Source organism: Hemiscyllium ocellatum, chromosome 25 (genome assembly GCF_020745735.1).
Source record: "Hemiscyllium ocellatum isolate sHemOce1 chromosome 25, sHemOce1.pat.X.cur, whole genome shotgun sequence".
Taxonomy (NCBI): domain Eukaryota; kingdom Metazoa; phylum Chordata; class Chondrichthyes; order Orectolobiformes; family Hemiscylliidae; genus Hemiscyllium; species Hemiscyllium ocellatum.
The window spans coordinates 12685574-12711969 of record NC_083425.1 but is presented as its reverse complement, the minus strand read 5'-3'; the positions used below and the strand labels follow the sequence as shown (position 1 = coordinate 12711969).

The following is a 26396-nucleotide window of genomic DNA, read 5'->3' as shown; positions in this document are numbered from 1 at the left end:
GAAGAAAATGGAAATCTCATTGTCATTACCAACTATCTTTCAAAATTATGGCAATTGCATTTTTGAACTTTTTTTAAAATATCACAAATTTAAATTCATGGATAATATGTATGAGAACAGCATGTATTTCTCTGGTGAGTACCTGTAATGTGGTATTACTGCTGGATACGTTCACTCAAACTTTTAATTGATGCAGGTAATCATGTTGTCTAATTGAAGAATAATCACATAATTATGATTTAGTTGAAAAAAGTATTGAGATATGCAAAATATTTTGAATGGTTTCCTCCAGTTTTCTCCTTTGCTTCCTCTTGTATCTCCGATGTGATACTGCAGGGCAGCAGTACATGTTGAAAGTATCAGATTGTGCATTTGATCTGCAAACCTTGTAACTCGTGCTTTGTTGGTGGACCTTGCAGACGCCATTCACTTATTAATTATTTAATCCAGTTTGTGGAGGCGAGGTGGTAAATTTGTGCAGCCAAATTTTTTGCATTTGGTTAGTGGACCCAGAGTTTTCCAATTCTGAATTTAAAGCCCTTGCACATGAAAGTACATACAATTTGTGTTCTCAACAAAATTTATTGTAGCTATTAAGGTGGTAACTGTTTCTTTCAAATTATGTTGTGAGTACAACATAATTTAAAAGAGATGGTTACCATCTTAATGTATATTGTATGTTACCATCTTAATGCTGTTGTATTCTTTTAATGCTCTGGCTTTTCAAGATGGAACAATATGTTTATTCTGTCTGCATCAATAAAAATAGTAAAGTAAAGGACTTGTGAAAACCTGTAATGTGGGGGTTAAAAAATGTTTAAGTGTTCTGTATGACTAGTCCTTGGTTCATGTGTTTTAGAATATGTCTTTATTTTCAAATTAAACTTGTTCGTATGTGAAGAAAGTCAGATTAGAAGAGATTGCGAGCTATAAATCAACAACGAAAGTAAAGTGCTGCAGAAACCCGGCAACTGTGGAGTAAGCAATAGAGTTAATCTTTTGAGTCCAATATGGCTCTTCTTTTGTTCTGAAGAGTCATAAAGAACTCAAACTTTTATCTCTTTCTCTCTCCACAGATACTGCCAGATCTGCAGATTTCCAGCATCCAACATATTTTGCTTCTAGTAAATAGCAGGTGGACTTCACTAAAGGACTGTTGGCGTGATGATTGTAAGATGTGCAGTTAAGACTGGTGTTTTTTGCCTTAGGAAAATTAATTAAAAGCATTCCATAAACACCAAAAGGTGGTTAAAAACCCAATTATTTGAGATTTTAAAATAATTTGTAATTGTGGATAAGTAAAGGTTTGTGGGCAAACCAGCTCAGACTGTGGCATGATGGGTGACTCTGATTTCAATCTATCTTTGTTGCAAAAGATAGTTGTTGTTGGGACCATGTGGCTTGCAACTCAGAGAGAAGGCAGTAAAATTAAGTGATGGTTAGCTGAGCCTATGATGTGAGCAGAATAAAAATCATAACTGCTTCTTTGACTATATAGAATATGAGTGAGGCTTAATCTCTATTTGCATTTTGTGAGGAAATAGACACCTTGTCCAAAACTAATGGAAGAACCTACAGTAGTCTGCCACAAAATCTTGTACAAAAGAAAACAATGGACAGGTTTGCTTCAATAATTGGAAAACTAACAAAAAAGGGACTGAGTCATTCATTTACCATGTTTTGAACGTGCAAGGTTTTCTTTGAAAGCTAGCTGGAATGAAGGAGAATTAACAATAGTTCCCCGAAGACTCTGGCATCCTTAGGAGTTGTCCTTTACAGAAATCAATCATTTCAGTAAGTACACAAAACAATAAGGGTCATAACCATAAGTTACAAGTTCAGATTTACTTCTCACTTACTTCAAGAATTCTTTTTTAGATGCATAAATCTTAAAATGATTTAATTATCTAAAGGACAACTCCCATGTTCTATAAGAAGTAAAGGTTCCAACCCTCATTGTTCTGTGTACTTACTAAAGATATAAAGATTTTGATTTTTAAAAAAAATGAAATCTTGTGGCATCGTTGTAAATTTCTTTTATAAAGTCATTAGTCTCAAACACAAAAAGGTAGTATCCAAGTTCAGGGATTGCAGATGCTGGAGTTCAGAGTCGAGATGTGGTGCTGGAAAAGCACAGCAAGTCAGGCACCATCCGAAGAGCAGAAGAATCGATGTTTTAGGCAAAAGCTTTCGACAGTATACAAGTTCAACCAGCAATAGAGAAGGCAAATGGAATGTTGGCCTTTCATTCAAAGGGAATGACATGTAAACATAGGGAACTTTGTTCAAACTATGCAAGGCACTTGTAAGCTGGAGTACATGAACAGTTTTACGTCCCTGAAGAAAAAACATACTGGCATTGGAGGCATTCCAGAAAAGGTTCAACAGGCTGATGCTGGATATGGAGGGACTGTCGACTGCTCTGAGTTTGAGTTTGGTTGGGCCTGTATTCCTTGGAGTTTGGAAGAATGGAAGACAACCTTATTGAAACATTTAAGTCTCCCAAGAACTTTTATGGGGTAGATGTGAAAAGGTCTCTCCCCTTGTGAGAGAGTCTAGGACCATAGGGCATAATCTCAGAATAAGGGTTTGTCTATTTAAGACACACGAGAAATAATTTCTTCTGAGGGTAGTCAGTTAGTGGAATTTTTTTACTGCAGCTGGTTATAGAGCCTGGGTCGTTAAGTGGAGATTGCCTTCAATTTCCTTGCTGAGTTTTAATCAATGAGGAAAATGTAGGAAAGTGAAATTGAGGGATTCTCAGATCAGCGATGATCTCATACAATGGGTTAGCAGACTTGGTAGTCTGAATGGCCTACTTCTGCTTTTTAAAATTCATTTGAGGGATATAAGTATTGCTGGCTGGCCAGCATTTATTGTGATGATGATGACTGCTTATGGTAACACAAGAAGACATTTATCAGGCCTTTTTCTGTGACCTCAGAAATTCCAAACAACTTTACATCGAACAATGTACTTTTCGAAATGTTACCACTATTCTCATGAAAGCAGACGGATTTGTCCACAACAAGCTCCCAAATACAGAATGGTGATAATAACCAGACATTTAATTTTAGCAATATTGAAGGAGCGCTAAATATTGGCACAGACACTGGGGGAAATATTTGATGTAGTGTTAGGAGATCTTCTATGTCCACTGAAGGAAATGGACAGGAGCTTAGTTCAAAGTCTCATCTGAAAGGTGGGTCACATAGGTATAGATGAAGTGTTCTCCCACATGCTTTAAATCTGATGTTGTTTCATTGACTGTGTGACACTGTATCTTGTAAAAATTACTGAAGCATTTCCATCAAAAATGTTGCATTTCATTGCAAGTTGCTCAATGCTATTATTTTTGAGTAATTTGTTTACTGTAATGCAAATGCATGGTTGCTAGCCCAGCATCCTGCAAACAGAATTTGTAAGTTATTTTCAAACACGTTTGTTTTGAGGTGTTTGCAACAATTATTGAAGCGAGCTTTGGATATAGAGTTCCAGGCTGCAGTTCTAGTCATTCTGATTTATTTCACCATTTCCACCTGTGTGTGTGTGTGTGTGTGTGTGTGTGTGTGTATGTGTATAATGGGACGCTGCATGGGTAACATTCCAAAATTGCAAAAGCAATCCTTCCAGTCCCGATCATAGAATCCCAACATTGTGGAAACAAGCCATTCAGCCCAACAAGGTCCACACCGACTCTCCAAAGAGCATCCCACCAGACTTGCCTCCCCGACCCTATCCCTGTAATCCTGCATTTCCCGTGGCTAATACACCTAACTTACACATCTCTGGACACTATGGGCAATTTAGCATGGCTAATCTACCTCAACTGCACATCTTTGGACTGAGAGAGGAAACCAGAGCATCCAGAGGAAATCCACTCAAACATGGGGATAATGTAACAATTCATTTTGTCCTGATTGCTATTTTGCTATTCACCTACTTGATAAGTTGTTCAGTGATTTCAGTCTGCAAATATTATTCATTGAAGTATGCCATATTTTAAAAATAGAAATAGGAGCAAGAGTAAGCCATTTGGCTCTTTTGAGCCTAGTCCTTTATTCATTCTGATCATGGCTAATCATTCAACACGATAGCCTATTCCTACTATCCCTCTATATCCCTTGATCCATAAATGTTATGTTCAATTCCTTCTTGAAATCTCGCACTGTTTTGTCCTTGACTGCTTTCTGTGGTGGCAAATTCATCACCCTGTGGGTAAAAATGTTTCTTCCAATCTCATTTCTAAATATTTTTCCTCATATCCTGAGACTGTGACTGCTGGTCTGCGTTCCTGTTATTGTGAAAATTCTTCCTGTATCTATCCTGTCTGGTCCTGTTAGAATTTTAAATTTCTAATTGGTCTGAACTCCAAATATGTGTCCAACATTGCCTCATATGTCAGTTCTGCCATCCCATCCATCAGTCAGGTAATCCTTTGCTACACTCCCTCTACAGCAAAAATGTCCTTCCTCAGAAAAAGAGACCGAAGGTGCAGACACGCTCTGATGTAAATCGAGATCTCTTAGACATTATAATTGAGCTATTCCTAATTTTATCTTCGATATTTTTTCTCAGATTTTTTTGCAAGCTCCATGTCCTGTTTTGTGAACAAAGCTTAGAAAATAAAATAAGTCCCTATCCTTTATCTAAATCTCATGCTCTTTAAATTTGAGTATAGACTGCATGTTCTTGCTCAGAAACTCACTCATTTTGACAAGTGTTTCTTTGTTTCTCAACATTTTTCAAGCAATGTATTTACTTTATGTTAATTACTTTGATCTTGCAGCATGCAACTATTAATAAGACAAATCTTGGTGCATTCAGTTCAAGAAATTTGAAGCATCTGATTCACAGGCAGTGTAGAAGTAAATATTGTTTTGAGGCTATTTTGTGCAGTATTCCTAGACCTCCCTTGGAATTAATTAGAGTTCATTCAGAGTTACATTCTTGTGGGAATGTTACATTTGAGGAAGAAAATGATTTCCTGTTGTCATTTGAAAAACTCATCATGTTTATTGACAGTGAAATAAATTATTTTTAATTCATGAAAAAGTGTTTCCTTTACTCTCTGCCCATAGAGTTACCTAAATCTGGACATGCATCACTGCAAGGTGGACATGGTGCCTTTGTTAAAATAATTTTTCAAAACCTTGAAGTTTAAAATTCAAGATTTATATTTTGATCTCAAACCAAAGCTTTCTAGCTTTCTATAACTTTCTAGCTATAGGGTTAGGGATTGCAAATAATAACTACTTAAACAAATGTACTTTGAATTCCCCTCAGGTTGTGTGTGTAATTTGCGGTCACAGTACTCAGGGAGTTAAATAAAACCAGTCCATTGGTTTTCTCCTAACAAACTGAAGTAGTAAAATACAGATCTTGTAATTGGTTCTGGCTGAGTGGGAGATAGGAGGTGTAAAATCTATGGTGTGTCATGATCCTAATCATGTAACACTATTTCAACGCCTACATTGCCTCAGGAGTTCGCAAGCAGCACTGTTTACTGGAAAGTGATTTTGAAGGGAAAAAGACTGCAAATATTATTTTTATGTAATGAAATTTTATTTCTATTGTGTTGTTGATTTTCTTAATTAGCACTTCAGTAAACTTTGAGGTTGTGACTTCAGTGTATTTGGAACATTTTTGCATATTTTTTGGTAAGAAAGCTCATAAAAACACAGCAGGTGGATGTTTTCAAATATATGTGTGCATAATTTCCCTATAAGTATATGTCTATTCCAGGTTCCATCAGGCCCAGGTTCAAGTCTCACCTTCTCCAAAGGCGCAATATCTCTGAGTGGGCTGTTCAGAAAATATTTACAATTCCAAATAGCATCTCTAGCCATGCAGTTACAATACAACATGAGCTTATTTTGTATTCACATCCGACGCCATTATTTTCTATTCTTTACACTGTCTTGTGTACTTTGAAATTAGTAAAGGTACTACTTAATGTTGCCAAATTGACTCAAAACAGCAGATGTAAAGATTTATGTTTAAAGGAAAATCATGAAAACTGGTGTTGTTCTCTGCTCTGCTGGGTTGTACATTTCATAAAATACAAAATACTGCAAATATAAGAAAGCAAAAATCTTTAATTATTGAAATTTCTCCCCCCTCTCATCAGAATACAGAAGCTGTGAACATCCAGAATAGTGAACAGGTTGACTAACAGATGTGGTATTTTGACAAATTGCTTGTCATATTTATGTTGATCAGAAAAATAACTGCAGCCATCAAGGAAAAGCAGGGAATATTCAATGCTGCTCCAAATATACAGAAACATGGGCTGGTCAAGTACTGCCTTACTGCAGTCCTAAATATATTGTGTGGTGGGTTTCATTGCTTGATAATAAATATTGAAGTTACAATTGGAAAACTATGACATTGAGTAACCTAGTGTGCCTGTGGAGCTGCAGTGTCACAATGCCTCAGTTTCAGAAATGTGCGACAAGTGCTGATCTCAGCATGCTGCGCATTCACTCCGGCTGAACCCGTGCCAATACTGAAGCTACGGTGACTTGCACAAGTACAGCTGCACGATTAAAATTGGAATACCGTAAGAAGAAAGTCAGTATACATTGATCTTTTCCTAGAACTGCAGTGTCGTGTAAATGGTTCGTACATCATTTATAACTTTCTGCAGGACAGCTTTCATCTGGACACTCAGCACATCCACTTTTATCATTATGGTGTAACTCTTGACAAATAACGTCTATTTAATGTGGCCACTAGTTGTTGAGGATAGTAAGTCGATTCCTATTTCTGTAGTTGCAAAGTGCGCAACCGGTGAAGTGACCAACAATGATTGTTGAGCAGTTTATCTCCGTGTTACTTTTTATTTTCCTTCAAATGTCCAGATCAAAACTTCCATTGTTTAAAGGTTCAATTCTACTAGCCTTTAATGTTTCTAAATTCAAGACTGTTAATGTTGAGTTGTAAACAAAACAAAAAAGGCTTTTTTTAATCGCCCGTTTTTGCCTTTTTCTTAACTTAAAGAACCTCTGATGGGGAGAAAAGCACCCATGTCAATCCCTGGAAGGATAGAGACATGCATGCTAAAGTACCGCACCATGCCTGTCTTAATCTGTTGGAATATTTAAGCAATACATTTAGGTTGAGTCTGTGGGTGGTTGTAGCTCAATAAAGAAATGAGGCCATTGTGCTGGAGGATGACGTTGCTAAGTAAGAGTATTTTTTACATCTTTGGCAGTTGTGTGAGAAAACCTACTTGTCATTTTCGTATTCTAAATCTTTTTGAAGATGATGGAATCGGGAAGAAAATTTTCCATCTTTGAGTAGACTACCAGTTTGGATGAAAATGGTACTGAATTGCTGAGATATTTGTATCGTCAATAGTCACAGGTGAGGTGCCGGAAGACTGGAGGTTGGCAAACGTGGTGTCACTGTTTAAGAAGGGCGGTAAGGACAAGCCAGGGAACTGTAGACTGTTGAGCCTGACCTCAGTGGTGGGCAAGTTGTTGGAGGGAATCCTGAGGGGCAGGATGTACATGTATTTGGAAAGGCAAGGACTGATTATGTATAGTCAAGATGGCTTTGAGCGTGGGAAATTATATCTCACAAACTTGATTGCGTTTTTTGAAGAAGTAACAAAGAGGATTGATGAGGGCAGAGCAGTAGATGTGATTTATATGGACTTCAGTAAGGCGTTTGACAAGGTTCCCCATGGGAGGCTGATCAGCAAGGTTAGATCTCTTGCAATACAGGGAGACCTAGACATTTGGATACAGAAGTGGCTGAAAGATAGAAGACAGAGGTTGGTGGTGGAGGGTTGTTTTTCAGACTGGATGCCTGTGACCAGTGGAGTGCCACAAGGATCGGTGCTGGGTCCTCTACTTTTTGTCATTTACATAAATGATTTGGATGTGAGCATAAGTAGTACAGTCAGTAAGTTTGCGGATGATACCAAAATTGTAGGTTTATTGGATAGCGAATAGGGTTGCCTCAGATTACAACAGGATCTGGACCAGATGAGCCAATGGGCTGAGAAGTGGCAGATGGAGTTTAATTCAGATAAATGTGAGGTGCTGCATTTTGGGAAAGCAAATCTTAGCAGGACTTGTACACTTAAGGGCAAGATCTTAAGGAGTGTTGCTGAACAAAGAGACCTTGGAGTGCAGGTTCATGGCTCCTTGAAAGTGGAGTCGCAGGTAGATAGGATAGTGACGAAGGTGTTTGGTATACTTTCCTTTATTGGTTAGAGTATTGAGTACAGGAGTTGGGATGTCATGTTGCGGCTGTACAGGATATTGGTTAGGCCACTGTTGTAGTATTGCGTGCAATTCTGGTCGTCTTTCTATCAGAAAGATGTTGTGAAACTTGAAAGAGTTCAGAAAAGATTTATAAAGATGTTGGCATGGTTGGAAGATTTGAGCTACAGGGAGAGGCTGAACAGGCTGGGGCTGTTTTCCCTGGAGCGTCAGAGACTGAGGGGTGATCTTATAGAGGTTTACAAAATTAGGAGGAGCATGGATAAGATAAATAGACAAAGTCTTTTCCCTGGTGTCGGTGAGTCCAGAACTAGAGGACATAGGTTTAGGGTGAGAGGGGAAAGATATAAAAGAGACCTATGGCGCAATAGAGGGTGGTACGTGTATGGAATGAGCTGCCAGAGGAAGTGGAGGCTGGTGCAATTGCAACATCTAAGAGGCATTTGGATGGGTATATGAATAGGAAAGGTTTGGAGGGATATGGGCCGGGTGCTGCCAGGTGGGACTAGATTGGGTTGGGATACCTGGTCGGCGTGGACAGGTTGGACCGAAGAGTCTGTTTTCCATGCTGTACATCTCTATGACTCGATGCTCGCTTCTATATCATGGATCTCGGAATTGGGTGGTCACTCAGTCTCCTCTGATCGATTTAAGGTGGATAAGAATGCAGGCCTTAACCCCTATGTACTCCATCTACTAACATTTTTCAGGCTTCATCCCATTCCTCTCCAACTGTGAGGGGTTGGGAATTCAGCTTGCGATTGTTCTTTAGAGATATAATTATGAATTTGTGCCTTTGTACCGACCTATGAATGCTTGGAGTGTAGGCCTGAGTGCAAAAAATGCACTTTCTGTGTCACAGCTCCCTGATGAGTCTATTGACACCCCTGTTTTCCTTATCGTCTTCGGTAATGAAATGTTCTTGCAGTTGATGTTGAAATATGCATACTTTTCTATAATTACTGTGAAGCCTTGAGATAATTTTGTCCAGGATGTTGAGCCTTATAAAGGGCTTTATATAAAAAAGACATCCATTATCATAATCTTTGAACGAGTTGACTTGACCAAGATGTTAGCATTAACCTTTTGAGATTTTGTTCAAAGGTGCACTGAGTTATAGAATATGATGCCCAAAAATATTCTGTGAAAAATAATTTAAATTTTTTTTGGAAAAAAAACATGGTTTTCATCCAGACAGAATAGGCAAATTATAATTTTTTGCGGATGGTATTTTGATAGCTGATAAATAGGGAATGTACCATTGCAGTGCTGTCATGATTGCAAATTTATGTAACTATTGTAAAATATTCATGAAAAGGGATCTTAAAGCACTGAACTGAAGCAGCTCTGAGCATTGCATAAGTCGAATGATATGCTTCACCACGTACTATCTGAAATAACAAGAATAGAAAGCGCCCTTTGCCAGAAATCTCAGAGTTTTTTAAACACCATGTTCGAGAGGAGGGAATGGCATGATGGTTTTGTTTCTGGATTAATAATTGAGTAAAGCTCAGGGAACCGGGTTCACATCCCACCACATCAGAGTGTGGAATTTGAATTAAATAAAAGCCTGAAGTTAAAAGTATCATGATCATAAAACCATTGTTAATTGTAGTTTAAAAAAAACCCATCTGGTTCGTTCATGTTCTCTAGGGATGGAAAACGGTCATCCTTGGCTCATCTGGCCTATATTCGATTCCATCGTCACAGCAGTGTGGTTGACTCACACCTGCCTCTGAAATGGCCTAGCAAGCTATTCAGTTGTATGAATCACTAAAAAATCTTCAAGGAATGAATTTAGACAGACAACCTGGCATCAATCTAAGCACCAGAATTAACAATGAGAAACTCAACCCTACAAAGTGATGACAATTAGAGGCTTGTGCCAAAATTTGAAGAACTGTCTCTCAGACTGGTCAAGCAACAGCCTAACATAGTCATACCCACAGAATTGGATCTTCCACTTGATGATTGAAACAAAATTATCACCATCGCTGGGTATGTCTTTGCCCAATAACTGGCAGACCCAGTGGAGGTAGTGGCACAGAGACACACAGTCAAGCAGGAGGTACCGTGGAATTTCTCTAGACCTTGAAGTCTCATGGCATCACATCAAATGCGGGCAAGGCAGCTGCCTGCTGATACCAATGTACCACCTGCCCTCAGGTAATGATCAGTCATCCTCCATGCTGAACACCACTTGGAGAAGCACTAAGGGTAGCAAAGGTGCAGAATACACTCCTGGAGGGGGCCATCAGTGTTGATCACCAATGTGGCACTATCACTGTGTGCTAAATGGGATAGACTAGAAAAAGCAACTCAAGTCTGACCACCCATAATGTACTGTGGGCCATCAGCCAAATTGAGATCCAGTGCAATCTGTAAACTCGTGCCAGGCATATCCCCATTCACATCAACACTAAAGACTGCAGGTAGGCATGTCAGGAGCAACACCAGACATATCAAAAATGAAGGTCAACCTTGTGAAACCACAAAACAGGACTATTTGCATGCTGATTACCATGAGCAGCAAATGATAAAGCTAAGCAATTCTACGACCAATAGATCAGAACCAAGTTCTGTAGTCCAGTCACATCCAGTGATGTGGTTGTGGACAGTTAAGCAACTAATTGGAGGAGGAGGAGGTCCCATAATGATCCAACACATCAATACAAAAGGTGAAGCTGAAGCATTTGCAACACCCTTCAGCCAGAAAATTGATGACCAATGTCAGCCTCCTCCAGAAATCCCCATATCACAGATCCCAGTTCAGGCAATTCTGTTCACTCCATATGGTATTGAGAAATGGCTGGAGGGACTGGATGCTGCAAAGGCTATGGACCTTAATCAATACTCCCTCTGGTTCTTTTTCTTCTGGTGTGCCGACCTCTGAAATCCATGCACAGCAGCAATCTCTGAAGTCAGAAGTTGATGTGGCGACACACTAAATGGCACGCATGAACAGCAAAGAGGCTGCACTGCACAGTTTAGTGGAACACTAACACAAACAACGTTCTGGCAATAGTGCTGAAGACAGGTGCTCCAAACATAGCTGCAGCTCTTGCCAAGCTGTTCCAGTACTGACACAACATTAGCATCTACTCAACAATATGGAAAATTGCCCTGGTATGTCCAGTCTACAAACTTCAAGATGAATCCAACCCCACCTATTAGTCCAAAAGACCAGGAGATAAAGCCATTGAATTAGTTCTGCCATTGAATTTATGGCTGATATGTTTCTCAACGGCCTTTTCCCTGTAACCCTTGATCCCCTTTCTAGTAAAGAACCTAACTATCTCTGTCTTAAAGACACTGAAAGACTTGGTCTCTACAGGCACTGTGGCAATGAGTTCCACAGATTCACCACCCTCTGACTGGAAATTCCTCCTCATCTTCGTTCTATCAGGTCCTCCCTTCACTCTGAGACTTGGGTCCTAGTCTCTCCTACTAGTGATAACATATTCTCCATGTCCACTTGATTCAGGCCTCTCAATATTCTGTAAGTTTCAATGAAATCCTCCTAAATTCTATTACCTAGAGCCCTCAACCACTCTTCATATCTATTCATCCCTGGGATCATTTAAATGAACCTCCACTGGACACCTTCCAGCGCATCCTTCCTTAGAAGCAGGGTTCAAAACTACTCTCAATATTCCGAATGCGATCTGACCAGAGCAGCACATCCCGTTATATTCTATCCCCTCGAAATGAATGCTCACATTGCATCTGCTTTCTGAACTTCGTGTTAACCTGAAGAGAATCCTGAACAAGAAATCCAAAGTCCCTTTGTGCTTCAGATTTCCCAAGCCTTTCCTCATTTATAGAATAGTGCATGCCTCTATTCTTCCTACAAAGGTGCACAACTTCTCACCTTCCCAAGTTGTATTTCACTTGGTCTGTTGCAGTCCACTTTTAATCACCGCAGGTGTGGTAAGGGATTGCTAACTGTGCTATCAAGCGATACGTACTTTGGAATAACTTGATCACAGATACTCGCCCATCATTTTGGGTTCCACCAGAGTCACTTTGCTTGGATCAAATGTGGGCAGAAAAATCTGAATTCCAGTGGTGAGGTGAAAGAGATTGCCATTCACATCAAGGCTACATTTGATCGAGTGTGGCATCAAAGAACCCTGACAAACCTGGAGTCAGTGAAAATCGGGTTGAATACTCTTCACTGGTTAGAGTTGTACTTAAGATGATTGAGGTAGGTGGAGGTCAAGCATCTCCACTCCAGGAAGTAGAACATAGAACAGCACAGGGACAGGCCCTTCAGCTGACTGTCTGTGCCGACCATGGTACTGTTGTCAACTAATCCCATCTACATGCACAATGTTCTGTATCCCTCTATTCTCAGCCAGTTCATGTCTGTCTGAATGCCTCTTAAACTTTGCTATCATGTCTGCTTTTCCCACATGCCCAAGCCACAAGCTCAAAGTATCTACGACTATCTCTATAGGAGTTCCTCAGGTTAGTATTTTCAGCCCAACCATCTTCAGCAGCTTCATCAATAACCTCCACACCATTATTAGGTTCACTTTTTATTTTTGTATCACGGTATGTGGGTGCAATGGGATGGCCATTTAGATGTTGCCTGAGCCCTAGTTGCTCTTGAGAAGGTGGAGGTGAGTTGCCGTCTTAAGCTGCTGCAGTTCATTGGATTTGAGTAGATCTGCAATGTTATTAGGGAGAAAGATCCAATACTTTGACCCAATCAAAGTGAAGGAGCAGTGATATATTTCCAAGTCAGGATGCTGAGCGGCTAGAAAGGGAACTTGCAGGTGATAGTGTTTCTAAGTGGTTAGTGATAGTCAGTTTGGAGAGTGTCTTGGAAAGCTGTGAGGAGTGTTAGTAAATTTCTACAGTGTGTCTTTAGATAGTAGACGCTGTTGCTAATGAGTATTGCAACTGGAAGAACTGAATGTTTGTGAGTGGTGTTAATCAAGCAAGCTACTTTGTCAATACATTGGCTCCCTCTCTTTCATCAACTTGAGGGAGACATTAGCGTAGTAGTAATGTCAGTGGACCAGTAATCCAGTGGCCCAGGCTAATACTGTAGAATCAGGAGTTCAAATTATAAATGCAATTAATTAATATGTTTGAAGTAAATTCCTAGCCTGGTTAATAATGATCATGGAACTATTAAGAAACCCATCTGGTTTGCTCATGATGTTTGGAAATCTGCCTTCCATACCCAGTCTGACCTATGTGTGACTGCAAATGTGGAGCAGCATGAATGACTCTTGCCTGCCTCTGAAATGGTATAGCAAACCATATAGGTGGCATTAAACCTCCTGAGTGTTATTGGAGCCTACGCTGACCCAGGCAAGTGGAGAGTATTCCATCGCACTCTTAATTTGTGCAGACAGGCTTCAGGCAGTCAGAAGAAGAGCTACTTGCTGCAGAATTCCTAGCCTTTAACTTTCTTTTGTAGCCATAGTAATTATAGGTTTGAAAAATTATTGTTAGCACATATGATCATTCGGTTTCAAATGAGCTTCTGTTCCCTGTTATGACGTGTTGAACCTAGTTTAATTATATAAAACGCTCATTAGGAAGTATAAAATAAAACTGAAGGTGCTGTTTAGAATGTGTCATTAAGAAAGCATATGACAAAGTCCCTTCTCATGCAGCGATGTAGCTTATCTCCTATTAGCATGCCATGTTCTTTTGACATCTCCACAGATTATTGGAAAGGAGGCATATCATTGAGCTAATTCCTTTCTTTACCTGTCACCTATTCTTGGGCTTCAAGCAAAGACAAATAATTTAGTAACTGAGCTGATTGACTGACTTCCAGAATGTTTGATGGCACTTGTTGCCTGTGCTGTCATCTCTGTTGCAGTTAGTGAATTTCACAGGCAGTGGTTCAAAGCTGACACAGCTTTGCTGAGCTGTTAAACTCTAGCTCATTGCCCTCATCAGCTGAGGCATTAATGAATCTTTCACAGCAGCTTTTATTAAGGAACAGGAAATTTGTTAATGTCCAGATATTGACTCCCTCTCTTTCGTCAACTTGAGGGAGACATTAGCATAGTGGTGATGTCAGTGGACCAGTAATCCAGAGGCCCAGGCTAATACTTTAGAATCAGGAGTTGAAATTGCTAATGCAATTGATTAATATGTCTGAAGTAAATTCCGAGCCTTGTTAATAATGATCATGGAACTACTAAGAAATCCATCTGGTTTACTCATGGTGTTTGGAAATCTGTCTTCCATACCCAGTCTGACCTATGTGTGACTGCAAATGCGGAGCAGCATGAATGAATCTCTTGCCTGCCTCTGAAATGATGTAGCAAACCATAGAGTTGTATTAAAAGTAAAAAAGATAAAGTTGACGTAATCCTACCGGGCCATTGGGCTGCTCTGTCATGAGAGAGAGACAATTGGTTTTGGCTGAAGCTGACAGTCACCACCCTTCAGTCAAAGGGAGAGGTTGAGAGGAAGGATCCTTCATGGTAACCTCAGCCAGTGCAGGAATTGAACCCACTCCTTGGGGAAAAATTGAACTGTAAGTGCAGCATGTGAGATGAGCTTGAAGAAGGCAGTTCATGGGTAATACATGTTGTCCATACCAGTGAGGTTGCATCCTAAAAAACAGAAGTTGCTAATGGGCTCAGAGCTTTAGAGATATGGTGCTATGCAATGCTGGTATAATTTGGAAAACTTTTTATTCGTTGAATACTCAATTAGCTATCTTTGTTTCTCAGAATCAGTGTTCATGGAATTTGACTGCTTTATTAACTTTCCAAATTATCTTTAATGGTAAAACACTCAAAACCTGCAAGTCAACCTTGTGAATCCATTCCTTGTCTCAGTACACAGTGTGGTGAAATATGATTTACTTACTAATATGATATTACTAAAATATACTTGAATTATGCAGTGAGATTGGGTGTTCAACTTTTGCATAAGATGTTTAACTAAGCTCCAATTGACCCCTTGGCAAGCCATTAGCAATCCAATGATATTTTGAAGATCAGCAGGGGCGCCTCTAATGTCTGAATCAATAATTATCCCTTAATCAGTATCATAAAAGTAAGTTATCTGGTCATTTATCTCATTGCTGTTTATCAAATTAGCTATGTGCAAATTATTACAGTTTTATATAAGTATTGCTACATTTCAAAATATCTCACTGGATGTCTCCAAATGTTTTTAGTCAACAATCGTGAAAAGTGCTAAGAAAGAACAACTTAGGTTTATATAGCATCTATTCATCTTTTTATGTCTGATGCAACCCCTCATTATTGTGTAGCATAAGATCTCTTTCAATCAGAAAATGAACTTCTGAACATTTTAGAAACAAGCGGTGGAAGACATGCCTTCTTGTTGAACCTGACAGATCAGAGTACATAACCTACTGTTCTCATGCATGTCTCCAAATTTCAAAACCGCGTATTTGCACACCCTTTGCATGATGTTTCGCTGATTCTTGCTACTTTTTCAGTATCTGATCCCATGAGTGTCAGCAGTCTACAAAGGATCCCACTAAGATGTGGACCTTGCATTAATTTTTCTGTGTTGGTTATTTACTGATCCTTTCAGATTTTCACTTTTGAAACATTTTCAAAAATTGTTTTAAAGCAATCAAAACTTGTCTTAGTTTTTGAGTGTTTTGGCATTTTTAATTTAAACGTGTTTTTATCCATTTGGTCTGGTAAAATTAACGCACTTAACCTTTTAATGTTTAATTCCATTTTGTATGGAACACTGTTAGTAGCTCAGTACTAATTGCATTCAGCGAGGCATTATATTTTATTTGCTACATTCATGCAAGCGGTGGTCTGTGCTATGCTTTAATTAGTTATTAATAGGGCAGTCAATTAATCAAAGTTGGCTTCTGCGATTGATGCATAAATTTTTTTGATGTTAATCGTTAAGGTTATATAGTGTCTTTTGGAATGATCAGTCTTTATTGCAGCTACCAATTTCTCTGGAATTGATGGAGTAGTTGTAGACAGGCAGAAAAAAGGATTGGTGTCTCTGGTTTTCCTGCCCAGTTTTGGCTTAAATGCAAATGGGGTAGTTGGCAAAGATCTCTGCTGGGAATAAAAGAGAATCATAACTTTTAATAGTGGGAGTGTAGCAATAGACCTCAGTCTCCTGTTCCCTTCTCCACCAAGTTTTATACTGCCAACTTGTAGGTAGATGGAGGAAAATCCAAGATAATGTTTAGGCTTACAAGTGAAGACCCACCAACTTGGACAAGTACTGATAACCTGTGAAGCAATGATGAGCTTTTCAGGGGAGAGAAAAGAACTGTAAAAATTCAAAATAACTAGTAACCACGTAATGTACATCTTAGAAAATTGGAGTTAATGGCAGTGGAGTTCTCCCTGGCATGAAGGAAGACGTGGTCATTGTTGAAAGCCAATCATTTCAATCTCAGAGCATCTCTACAAGAGTTCCTCAGGGTACTGTCCTTGACCATAATGCCTTCAGCTGGTACATTAATGACTTTCCCTCCATGCTAAGTTTGAAGTGGGAATGTCTGCTGATGATTGCATTTGTTTTAGATGCCATTCAAAACTACTCAGATACTGAAGCAAACCGTGCAGCAAAATATGAACAACAGACTTCAGTTGATAATTAACATTTGCTCCAAATAAGTTGCCAGACAGTGACCAGCTAAACAAGAGAGAATGTACTGCCTTGAGATTCAGTGCCATTCCCCCACCCCCAATCAATGCCTGCAGGTTAACGTTGACCACAAATTGAATTGGACCAGTCAAATAAATACTGTGCTTACAAGCAGAGGTCAAATGCCAGGAGTTCTGAGGTGTACAATTCACTTCCTGTCTCCCCAAAGCCTGTTTACCATCTACAAGGCACAAGTCAGGAGTGTGACAAAATGTTCCATGCTTGTCTGGATGGGCGCATCTCCCACAACACTCAAGAACCTGACACCATTCAGGAGAAAACAATCTGTTTGGTCAGCAACCCAACCATCACCTTCAAGAATTCACTCCCTCAACCATTAATGCACTGTAGTAGCAATGCATACCATCTACAAGATGCACTGCAGTAACTCTACCAGGGCCCTTCACACCTGTCAAGCCTCTGAACACTTATCACCTTAAAAAACAGCTCAGCAGATACATGCAAGCTTCCCTCCTGGTTTGGGGAACAATAGTGCAGTTCTTTCATTGTGGCTGGATCAAAATCCTGCAGTCCTTTCTTGACACCACTGTGGTATCCCTGTGCCCCAGAGTACAGCAACTTTTCAGTGAGGCAACTCAATGCAACCTTTTCCATGGCAATTAGGGATGAGTTGAAATAGCCAGTCTCATCCACATGAACAATTAGTTTCAACCTTTAGTTCTTCTGTCCATTTGAAGCCAGATAGCAAACATGGTCGCCCATTTGCCCCCTTCAAATATTACTTCTAAATGTTTGACCTCATCTTCTTCTGACAATGCCTTTTGAGTGAGGAGCTGTTAGTCAGTAGCAGTCGACTGTAATTAATGCATTAATTTATTGAATTTCTTTTTCTCCGCTAACTTCATTTGCAGAAGTTAGTAGGACCTGCACCTTTGGATATACCTCAGGTCCTCACCAGGCACTTAAGTTTCTAGATAAGGCTTCACAATTCTGTCGTTATAGTTAGTAACTGTGCACACAGTATCCTCCTTCTGAATATGTGTACATTATATTTAGTGTACATGCATTTAGTAAGTCAACAACAATGGCTTTTGTTTTAAATGCTTAAGGCATTTTGAGGCTGATCATACTGAGGCTCTCAGAGACACTATATAAATACAAAGTTAAAAATCACACAACACCAGGTTATAGTCCAACAGGCTTAATTGGAAGCACTAGCTTTTGGAGCATCACTCCTTCATCAGGTGGTAGTGACGTTCCAAAAACTAGTGTGCTTCCAATTAAACCTGTTGGACTATAACCTGGTGTTGTGTGATTTTTAACTTTGTACACCCCAGTCCAACACCGGCATCTCCAAATCATATATAAATACATGCTACTTTCTTAGCCATATGTTTGCAGTTTTTGGGATAGCTGTAAAGTGAAAAGGTAGCAATATCTTTAATGTTAACCTTTGAACCTGGGGCCTCTGTATTAGCCAGGAGATGTAACCAAAAAAAATTGAAAGAACTGCAGATGCAGAAACAGAAATTGCTGGAAAAGCTCAGCAGGTCTGGCAGCATCAGCAAAGAGAAATCAAAGTTAGCAATTTGTGTCGGGTGACCCTTCCTCAACTTCCTCAATTCTCAGGGTCACAAGCACAGAAACATTAACTTTGAGTTCTCTTTGCAGATGCTGTCAGACCTGCTGAGTTTTTCCAGCAATTTCTGTTCTTGTCTGAGCTCTAACCAACCTATTGCTCCATTCAGCAACATAATAACTGGTATTCATGGCATGATGCTAAGACCATTGCTACAATTAAAAGCTCAGTTAAGTTTGATTTTAAAAGCTTACTTTAAACTAAATTGCCTGGCAGTCCTTTTTGTATCATTCTGAGTCGTAGCACAGCAAAAGGACCTTCAGCCCATTGAGTCTTCACCTGTCAAATTCAAGCACTTAACTATTGTAATGCGCTATAATTTGGCTAGCTGTGGCTGATGCTGCAAATGCAAATTCTTTGGGGAAAAATATCCTTTGATCTGTTGAATGTGGGTTTTTTTGCTAATTGTGCCATGATACTGCACAGATTCCAGAGGAGCACGATGTTGAAAGCCTGGTTCGGAAGGAGCGCGAGTGGAGATTCTTGCGTAATGGGCGCGTTAGAAAACGAGCTGGTTGGATCATAGAGAAAGGTGAGCTATATTCTAGATACAATTAGTATGAAAATAATTTTTAATCAAAGTAATTACAGTGGGAAAATGTTATTATTTAGCTTTGCAATATTGGAAGGTACTAATACAGAAGTGAAGTACTCCAGATGCCGAAAATCTGAAGTAAATGCATGAAAATGCTTGGAACCCTCATTAAGTCAGGCAGGAGCTGTAGCAAGGAACAGAGTTAATGTTTCAGGTCGACACACATCTGATACAGAGATTGAAGAAAATTAATCACTTGTCTCACTTGGCTCAGAACAAAAGAAACATCTCATTCTCAGAATTGCTGCTTTGGAGATGCTGAGAAAAGTTTAAGGAGTATTGAGTGTTAAAGATTGAGTGTTGTGAGCTTTATCCTTTTGGATTGGATGGGTGCAGCACATTGAGGAAACTCCAAGGAGAGGATTGCTTTATTGTTACAGAGCCCACTTGAATTTCCGTCCAATCATTCAAGAGATTATTTGCAAGTCGGTGGTCGGGAAATTATTGGAAAAGATTCTCAGACAAGATCTATATGCATTTAGAAGCAAATTGACTTATTAGCGATAGGCAGCATGGTTTTGTGCAGAGAAGGTCATGTCTCACGAAGTTTTTTGATGTGATGAAGATGAAGAAAAAGCTGGATACAGAACGAGCTTAGATGTAGAAAACAGATGGAAACAGTGGAAGGTTGCATTTCAGAATGGAGGGTTGTGACTCGTGGTGTTCCACAGGGTTGGAACTTCTGATGTTCATGTTCTACATAAATGATTTGGAGGAAAACATGGCTGGTTTAATTACTAAGTTTGTGGACAATACAAAGATTGGTGGACTTGCAGATAGTGAGGAGTTTGGCAGAGGAACAGCAAGATATAGATCAACTAGAAGCATGGGCAGGAAAATGGCAGATGGAGTTTAATCCAAACAGATGTGAGGTGATGCAGTTTGAAAGGTCAAGTATGGGTGGACATTATACAATGAATGGCAGAACCATTTAAGAATATTGAAATACAGAGGGATCTGCGTGTGCAGGTTCACAGATCAGTGAAGGTGGCAACGCAGGTAGATATGGTAGTAAAAAAAAGCGTATGGTATGCTTGCCTTCATTAGAAAGGGCGTCGAGCATAAGGATAGGCAAGTTATGCTGCAGCTTTATTGAACTTTAATGAGGCCATACTTGGAATATTGTGTATAGTCCTGGTCACCACACTACCAGAAGGATGTGGATGCTTTGGAGAGGGTCTGGAAAACGATCATCAGGTTGCCGTCTGGTCTGGGGGATTTTAGTGATGGAACGCAGGAGGTTGAGGGGTGACCTGATCGAAATTTATAAGATTGTGAATGGCATGGATAGGGTGGAAAGTATGAAGCATTTTCCCAGAGTGAGTCAGTTACTGGTGGGGCAGGTTCAAGGTGGGGGGGATGTTTGAAAATGACGTGCAAAGCATGTTTTTTTCACACAAAGGGTGTTGAGTGCCTGGAACATGCTGCCAAAGGAGGTGGTGGAAGCAGACCCAATAGCAGCATTCAAGAAGCTTCAAGACAAATACATGAATAGGAAGGGAATAGAGGGATAGGGATCCTGTAAGTGAAGATGGTTTTAGTATGGAAAGACAAAATGTGTCAGTGCAGGCATGGAGGGCTGAATGGCCTGTCCCTGTGCTGTATTGTTCTTTGTGTGCAATCCTCTGAACTCAGTTTTCCCATTTTCAGTCTGATGCACGCCATCCAGGAACACAGCAGGAAAAGCTGTCAGTATTTGAGTGCCCATTTGCTAAACAGGTGCATGCTTCAAGTAATCCTTCCAAGAGCTGTACTGGTGCTGTCATTTTTCTGTTTAGTGTGAGCGCTCACCCATACTCTAACTGGCTATTCAGCCTTTGGCCTTTTCTATTTTGGGCACCTCCAGTTTTGATACATAATTCATGTCCTCCCCATGCCTTTCACGGCCTTCTGCAGGAAATCTATTCAGGATGGTTTTACAGTTCAAACTATTCTGAGCATGAAAGCTGTTTTGTATCTATAGTAAAATCACTACGTCAGAATGCAGGGGTGAACTGCCCACAGATAATGGTAAGCAGAGCTTTGAGGGAGCTGAGGAAGTCCCTGTGTAAACCCATTTATCTGCAACTATCAAAAACAAAAACGAGAATAGTGATGCAGCAAATTTGTGAAAAGTGCCTTTACTTTTCAAATTGCTCACACGTTACAATGACACCAGACCCTGCACAGTAACACTTTTGAGAAACATTGGATGTTTGTTCTGGAAACTACCTCTTCTGAATGTGCTGACTTTGAAATGGTGTATCATGTCATCAAGCATATTTTCACGTGGCAGTGTGAAATCCTGGAACAGCAACTCCACACCCTCTGCGGCTCAGCTAGAGAGGTGGGTGGGAGGAGTTTTTATTATACTGTTCTGGGTCATTGGGCTGTAGATCTCCTGTTGATACATTTTGTCCATTTTTCTGATGCACGCCCCAAAAATGCCAAAGATAATCCTGGACATTTTGTGAGCCACATACTGAGTGGTTTGGACCTTAAGATTCACAAAGCACCATGGATTCTTGACTATTTCTAACAAATGAATTGGCAGCTTTTCAGTACCGTCCATGTTGGTGTAGACTATGACAGTGACACGTTCTTTGCATTGCTCTCCACTGTTACTTTTTGCATCTTTAAAGGAATGATCTGGCAATAGACAGTAAACAGGTTCATCAGGTATATTAAAAATGTCTCTTGGTGTGAATTGTTCAGAATATGAATGAGACTTTTTATTAGCATTGCTATAGGTTTCTCTGTGATTTTGTGGTATAAAATAACCTAATCCAATTCGAAAGGTTGCTGTGGTCGTATAACAAGATTCCGCAAGTTTGGCTAATCCGGAGTTGCCAATCCAGAATTTTGATTTATCGCTGGAATCTTTCTTTCGGATTTCCTATTTTGCCAGTGAGAATGGGTGACACCTTCATTATAACCAGAGTTTTGAATGAGCTGAATTTAATTCTGAGATTCCACTGTACTTTTCCGAAAAGGCTGTGATTTTATTTTGTGATTTTAGCTAATTTTCTCCTTAATCAGGTATCACAAGATTAGATGACCAGATCTTTATAAACAGAAACCCAGGTGTCCCTTCAGTGGTGAAGTTTCATCCTTTTACTCCCTGTATAGCAGTGGCTGACAAAGACAGTATTTGGTAAGAGTAGCTTTGGCTGTCATAAATTATTTCAACACCAAAATTATTCTAACTAATTCAGTGGCTTTTTGATTCATATTTTGTTTTTTCATTAAAGTTTTTGGGATTGGGAGAAAGGAGAAAAGCTTGACTACTTCCACAATGGGAATCCCCGGTACACCCGGATAACTGCAATGGAATATCTGAATGGACAGGATTTCTCTCTGCTCCTCTCTGCCACAGGTGAAGTAACTCTAACAATGTAAAATCTGAACCTCATAGCCTACCATCCTAATCAGTGATGTGTCAGTGCATAGTTGAGCATTTGGGGCTGACTGCGTGGATAGTTCTGATTCGGAAATCTAAGTACAGGGCATGATGTTTTTAGATAACTGCACATTTTTGCTCTTAGGTTTTAACCATACCTCAAGATTCAACTTGTCACCCTGCTCTTCTGGAACCAGTTTTTTTTTGCATCTTTTGATAATGGCAGGCAAAATCACTACTGATAATGTGACCATATTTACTAGAAATCGTATTTCAGCGTTTTTCACAATGTCACCACAGAATTTTTTTTTTACTTTATCCTTTTTTTTCCAGCATTTCTCATGGGCATGTGTTTCTCTGTGGTATATAATTAACAGAAATGGTCACATTTTGTTCATCCTTTCTTCCATCTAAACTATTATGCACAAAAGCATATTTTATTGAAGTAAAATAATTTTCCTTTAGGGTCACCAGAAAATTACTGGAACTTTCTGAATCTAACATCGTTGTTTTGAAATCCAAGGATTTGATATTAAAAGTTCTGAGCTGTGAAAATTACGTGTATCTGCTTCTTTTGCAGAGAATTGAAGCAATATTGTGACATTTTTTTTTGGTTTATTTTCAGCATGAAACTTCTAAAACTTATTTCATATGAAAATAGCAATTGATTTTAACGTTTTTTTTTAAATAATATGTTTTTTTGTTTTCGTTAATTCATAGGATGTAGGCATAAAACCAGGTGGGCCAGCATTTATTGTTTATTCCCAATTATTCTTGTGGAGTTGGTGAGCTGCTTTCTTGAACCACATTGATCCATTTGGTGTAAGGACATCAACAGGATTGTTAGGGAGGGAGTTCTGGAATTCTGAGACAGTAACGGTGAAAAAAAACAGCAATACAGTTCCAAGTCAGGACAGTGTGTGGCTTGAAGGGGAATTTGCGCAGGTGGCCGTGCTCCTATACATCTGCTACCCTTGACCTTGGAAAGGATGAACTCCTCAGATTTGAAAGATACTATCAAAAGAACCTTGATGAGTTGCTGCAGTGTGTTTTGTAGCTGGGACTAACTACTGCCTCAGTGAGTCATGGGGGATGGAGTTCAGTGTTTAAAGTGGTAGATGTGATGTCAACCAAGTGAGCTGCTTTGTCATGATGGTACCAGGCTTCTTCAGTGTTGTTGGAGTTGCACTCATCATGCAATTGGGAAGTATTCCATCAAACTTCTGACTTGTGTCTTGTAGATGGTGGGCAGGTTTTTGGGAGTCAGGATACGAATTGCTCACTACAGTTCGGGGAATGCCAGTGGTAGTTTAGTGTAAATTGTGACTCTTTATGCTTTGCAACTGAAAGAGATAAAATGTGAACTAGGACCTTTCCCCTCCAGTGCACAGTACATTTATGCATATTGTATAACGTCATATACTAACATTATTAATTTCAGTTGTCAGTCAGTACTTCTCAGACTGTTAAGCAAGCAAGACTTCATATTTAAAATTATAATTAGATTAATCATATTTTTCTGAAGTGTGTATTATTAATCAAGATGTTTTAACTCCATTCTAATAAGCTTCAGTGGAAGTAAAAATCTTTCCATGTTGAGTTATAAATTTAAATCTGACTACGTAAGAGACTCAGTGTTCTGTTCTGGGTTCAAAGCTATTCGCTGACTGTTTTGTTTTATGTTGTGTTTTGAAATGATTATCACAGGAAATAGCAATGTTCCTCTCACTGTATCTGAAGAAATTTAAGTTTCTTTACCGGAAACCTTCAACAGAGACATAGTCTCCTTTGAGGCTAAGAGATTTCAGCCAACACTAACAATGATTGCTGCCCAAACATACAAGTTCCTACAACATTAATTTCAAATTGAAACCCTGAAGCCTGTCCATTATCACCAAGGCACGAGTCACAAATGTGGTTTGCCTGGATGAGTGCAACTCCAACAACACTCAAGAAGCTCAATGTCCAGGACAAAGCAGCTAATGTTTGATTGGTACCCCTTCGAATAGTCTCCCTCCACCACCCATATGTAATGGTAGTAGTTTAGGAAGGTAGGTCACCACCACCTTCTCAAGGGCATTGAGGAATACGCAGTTAACGCTGGCCTAGTCAGTAATGCCCACATCATCCCAAGAACAACTATAGAAAATAAAGTCAGTTGTCAAGAAAGTAGGATTTTGGATGGTTAGGCACCATGGAATTATAAAGAGAAGTAATAATAGTATACAAAGTACTGATGAGCGTTTAGTATACTCTGAATAAAATAATGATATGGTGGCAAGTGAAATATCTCAAAGAAATGGAAAATGCACAGTGCCAGCTTTCAAATGAATAAAAGAAAACAACGAACTGCAGCTACTGGACATCAGAAACAAAAGCAGAAATTACAGAAAACATTCAGCAGGTCTGGCTGCATCATGGATGGACAAAGACAGTGTTAACGTTTCAGATCCAGTGACCCTCCTTCAGAAAACTACTGTTTTGGCACTTCAGATGCACGTTGAGTGATACTACTTTTATCTCTTTAAAATTATAAAATGAACTCCATATCTAATTGCCTACATGCAAAATATTTATGTTTATCCATTTTAAGTACAATAATGATAATTATTAACCCAAATGTATTTAAAGTATTTTTCATGCTGCTGAATTTGATCCACAAATGAATGATTCTGGTTTGGTCTGTGATGAAATGAGACCTCATTTTTTTTAGGGAGCAAATAATTCTGTAATGGTTTCTCATTTTCCCACTGCCTGTAGAATTACATTTAATCATTACACAATTAACTCCACACAAGTATTTATGCTTCCCAGTTGTTGTACAAAAGAACGATCATGGCAAACTTGTATTCAACAATGTGCTGTCCAGAATATTAATTGGCTGCAGGTAATAAGCAAGTGCAAAAAAAAGCTAATGCTCAGGATGGTAAATATTTTAACAAGGTAACTTAACTGGCCAACATTCAAACTGCTTCAGAACTGATTGCTTTGCCCAAAATATACCCTCCAATACACTCAACCTGTACCACCTGGAAGATCAAATTCTGCAGAGGCCATCTGCAAATTCCCCTACATGTCTCACACCATCCAGAACTGGAAATATATCATCATTCCTTCACTGCCACTGGAGCAAAATCCTTTCCTAATTTCACTGTGGGTCCACCTACACCCCAGCTCTGCAACACTTCTAGAAGGTACATCATTATCACCTTATCCAGGGCAATTGAGAATAGGCAATGAATACTGACCTGGCCACATCTCATTAATGAATAAAATAAACAATAAACGGAGTGCAGACAAATGTCATTGTATATTTGACATCAAAGTAATTAGTATTTTGCAAACAGTCACTTCAATTATTGTAAAAATTAAGTCAGTGTGTATAAACCCCATAAGTCAGGACTGTTAGTAACAAACGGCAAACAACAAAGAGGAATTACTAACCCTCAACTCTCCACAAACCAGATATAAGTAGCTCATGAGGAATAATACATATCGACTCTGATTTAATATATGACTTTGTTTGAAATATATTGCTTTTACAAAGCCAGCTTGTATTTATGTTTGACTCAAACATTGAATATGGTAGAATATTCCAATGTGTATTACAGCCTTTCATGTCCTAAATGAATTTTGGTAGCATCCTTAATCACATTGTAGATTTTTCTAAAAGTAATGCGTCTGCTCCAACCATGCCATATTGACAGAAGCAAATGATATTTTCAGAGTGGTTATGTCTTGAGATAGGGTTTCACTGTTGAATTCAGAGATCCCACTCAGCCAGTTTCCTTCATGGTCACCAGTCACAATTTAACATGGTTTAAAATGAGAAAAATCACCACGAATAATGATGATAAAATAAAATGTTCGCTCTGTTTTTTTCAAGTAATTAGTAAAAGATGCATTGGCAATGAAACTACTTTAGTAGTGCTATGATTATGTTAA

General features: G+C 39.2%; 1 protein-coding gene across 1 annotated transcript in view; it reads left to right on the top strand.

Moving 5' to 3' along the window:
- Positions 1 to 26396, top strand: part of rptor (regulatory associated protein of MTOR, complex 1) — a 383050-nt gene that overhangs the window by 294700 nt on the left and 61954 nt on the right. The window contains exons 25-27 of the mRNA XM_060844826.1: positions 18904 to 19009; positions 22091 to 22205; positions 22303 to 22427. Of these exons, the coding sequence (XP_060700809.1) occupies positions 18904 to 19009; positions 22091 to 22205; positions 22303 to 22427 (346 nt within the window). The remainder of the gene's footprint in view (positions 1 to 18903; positions 19010 to 22090; positions 22206 to 22302; positions 22428 to 26396) is intronic.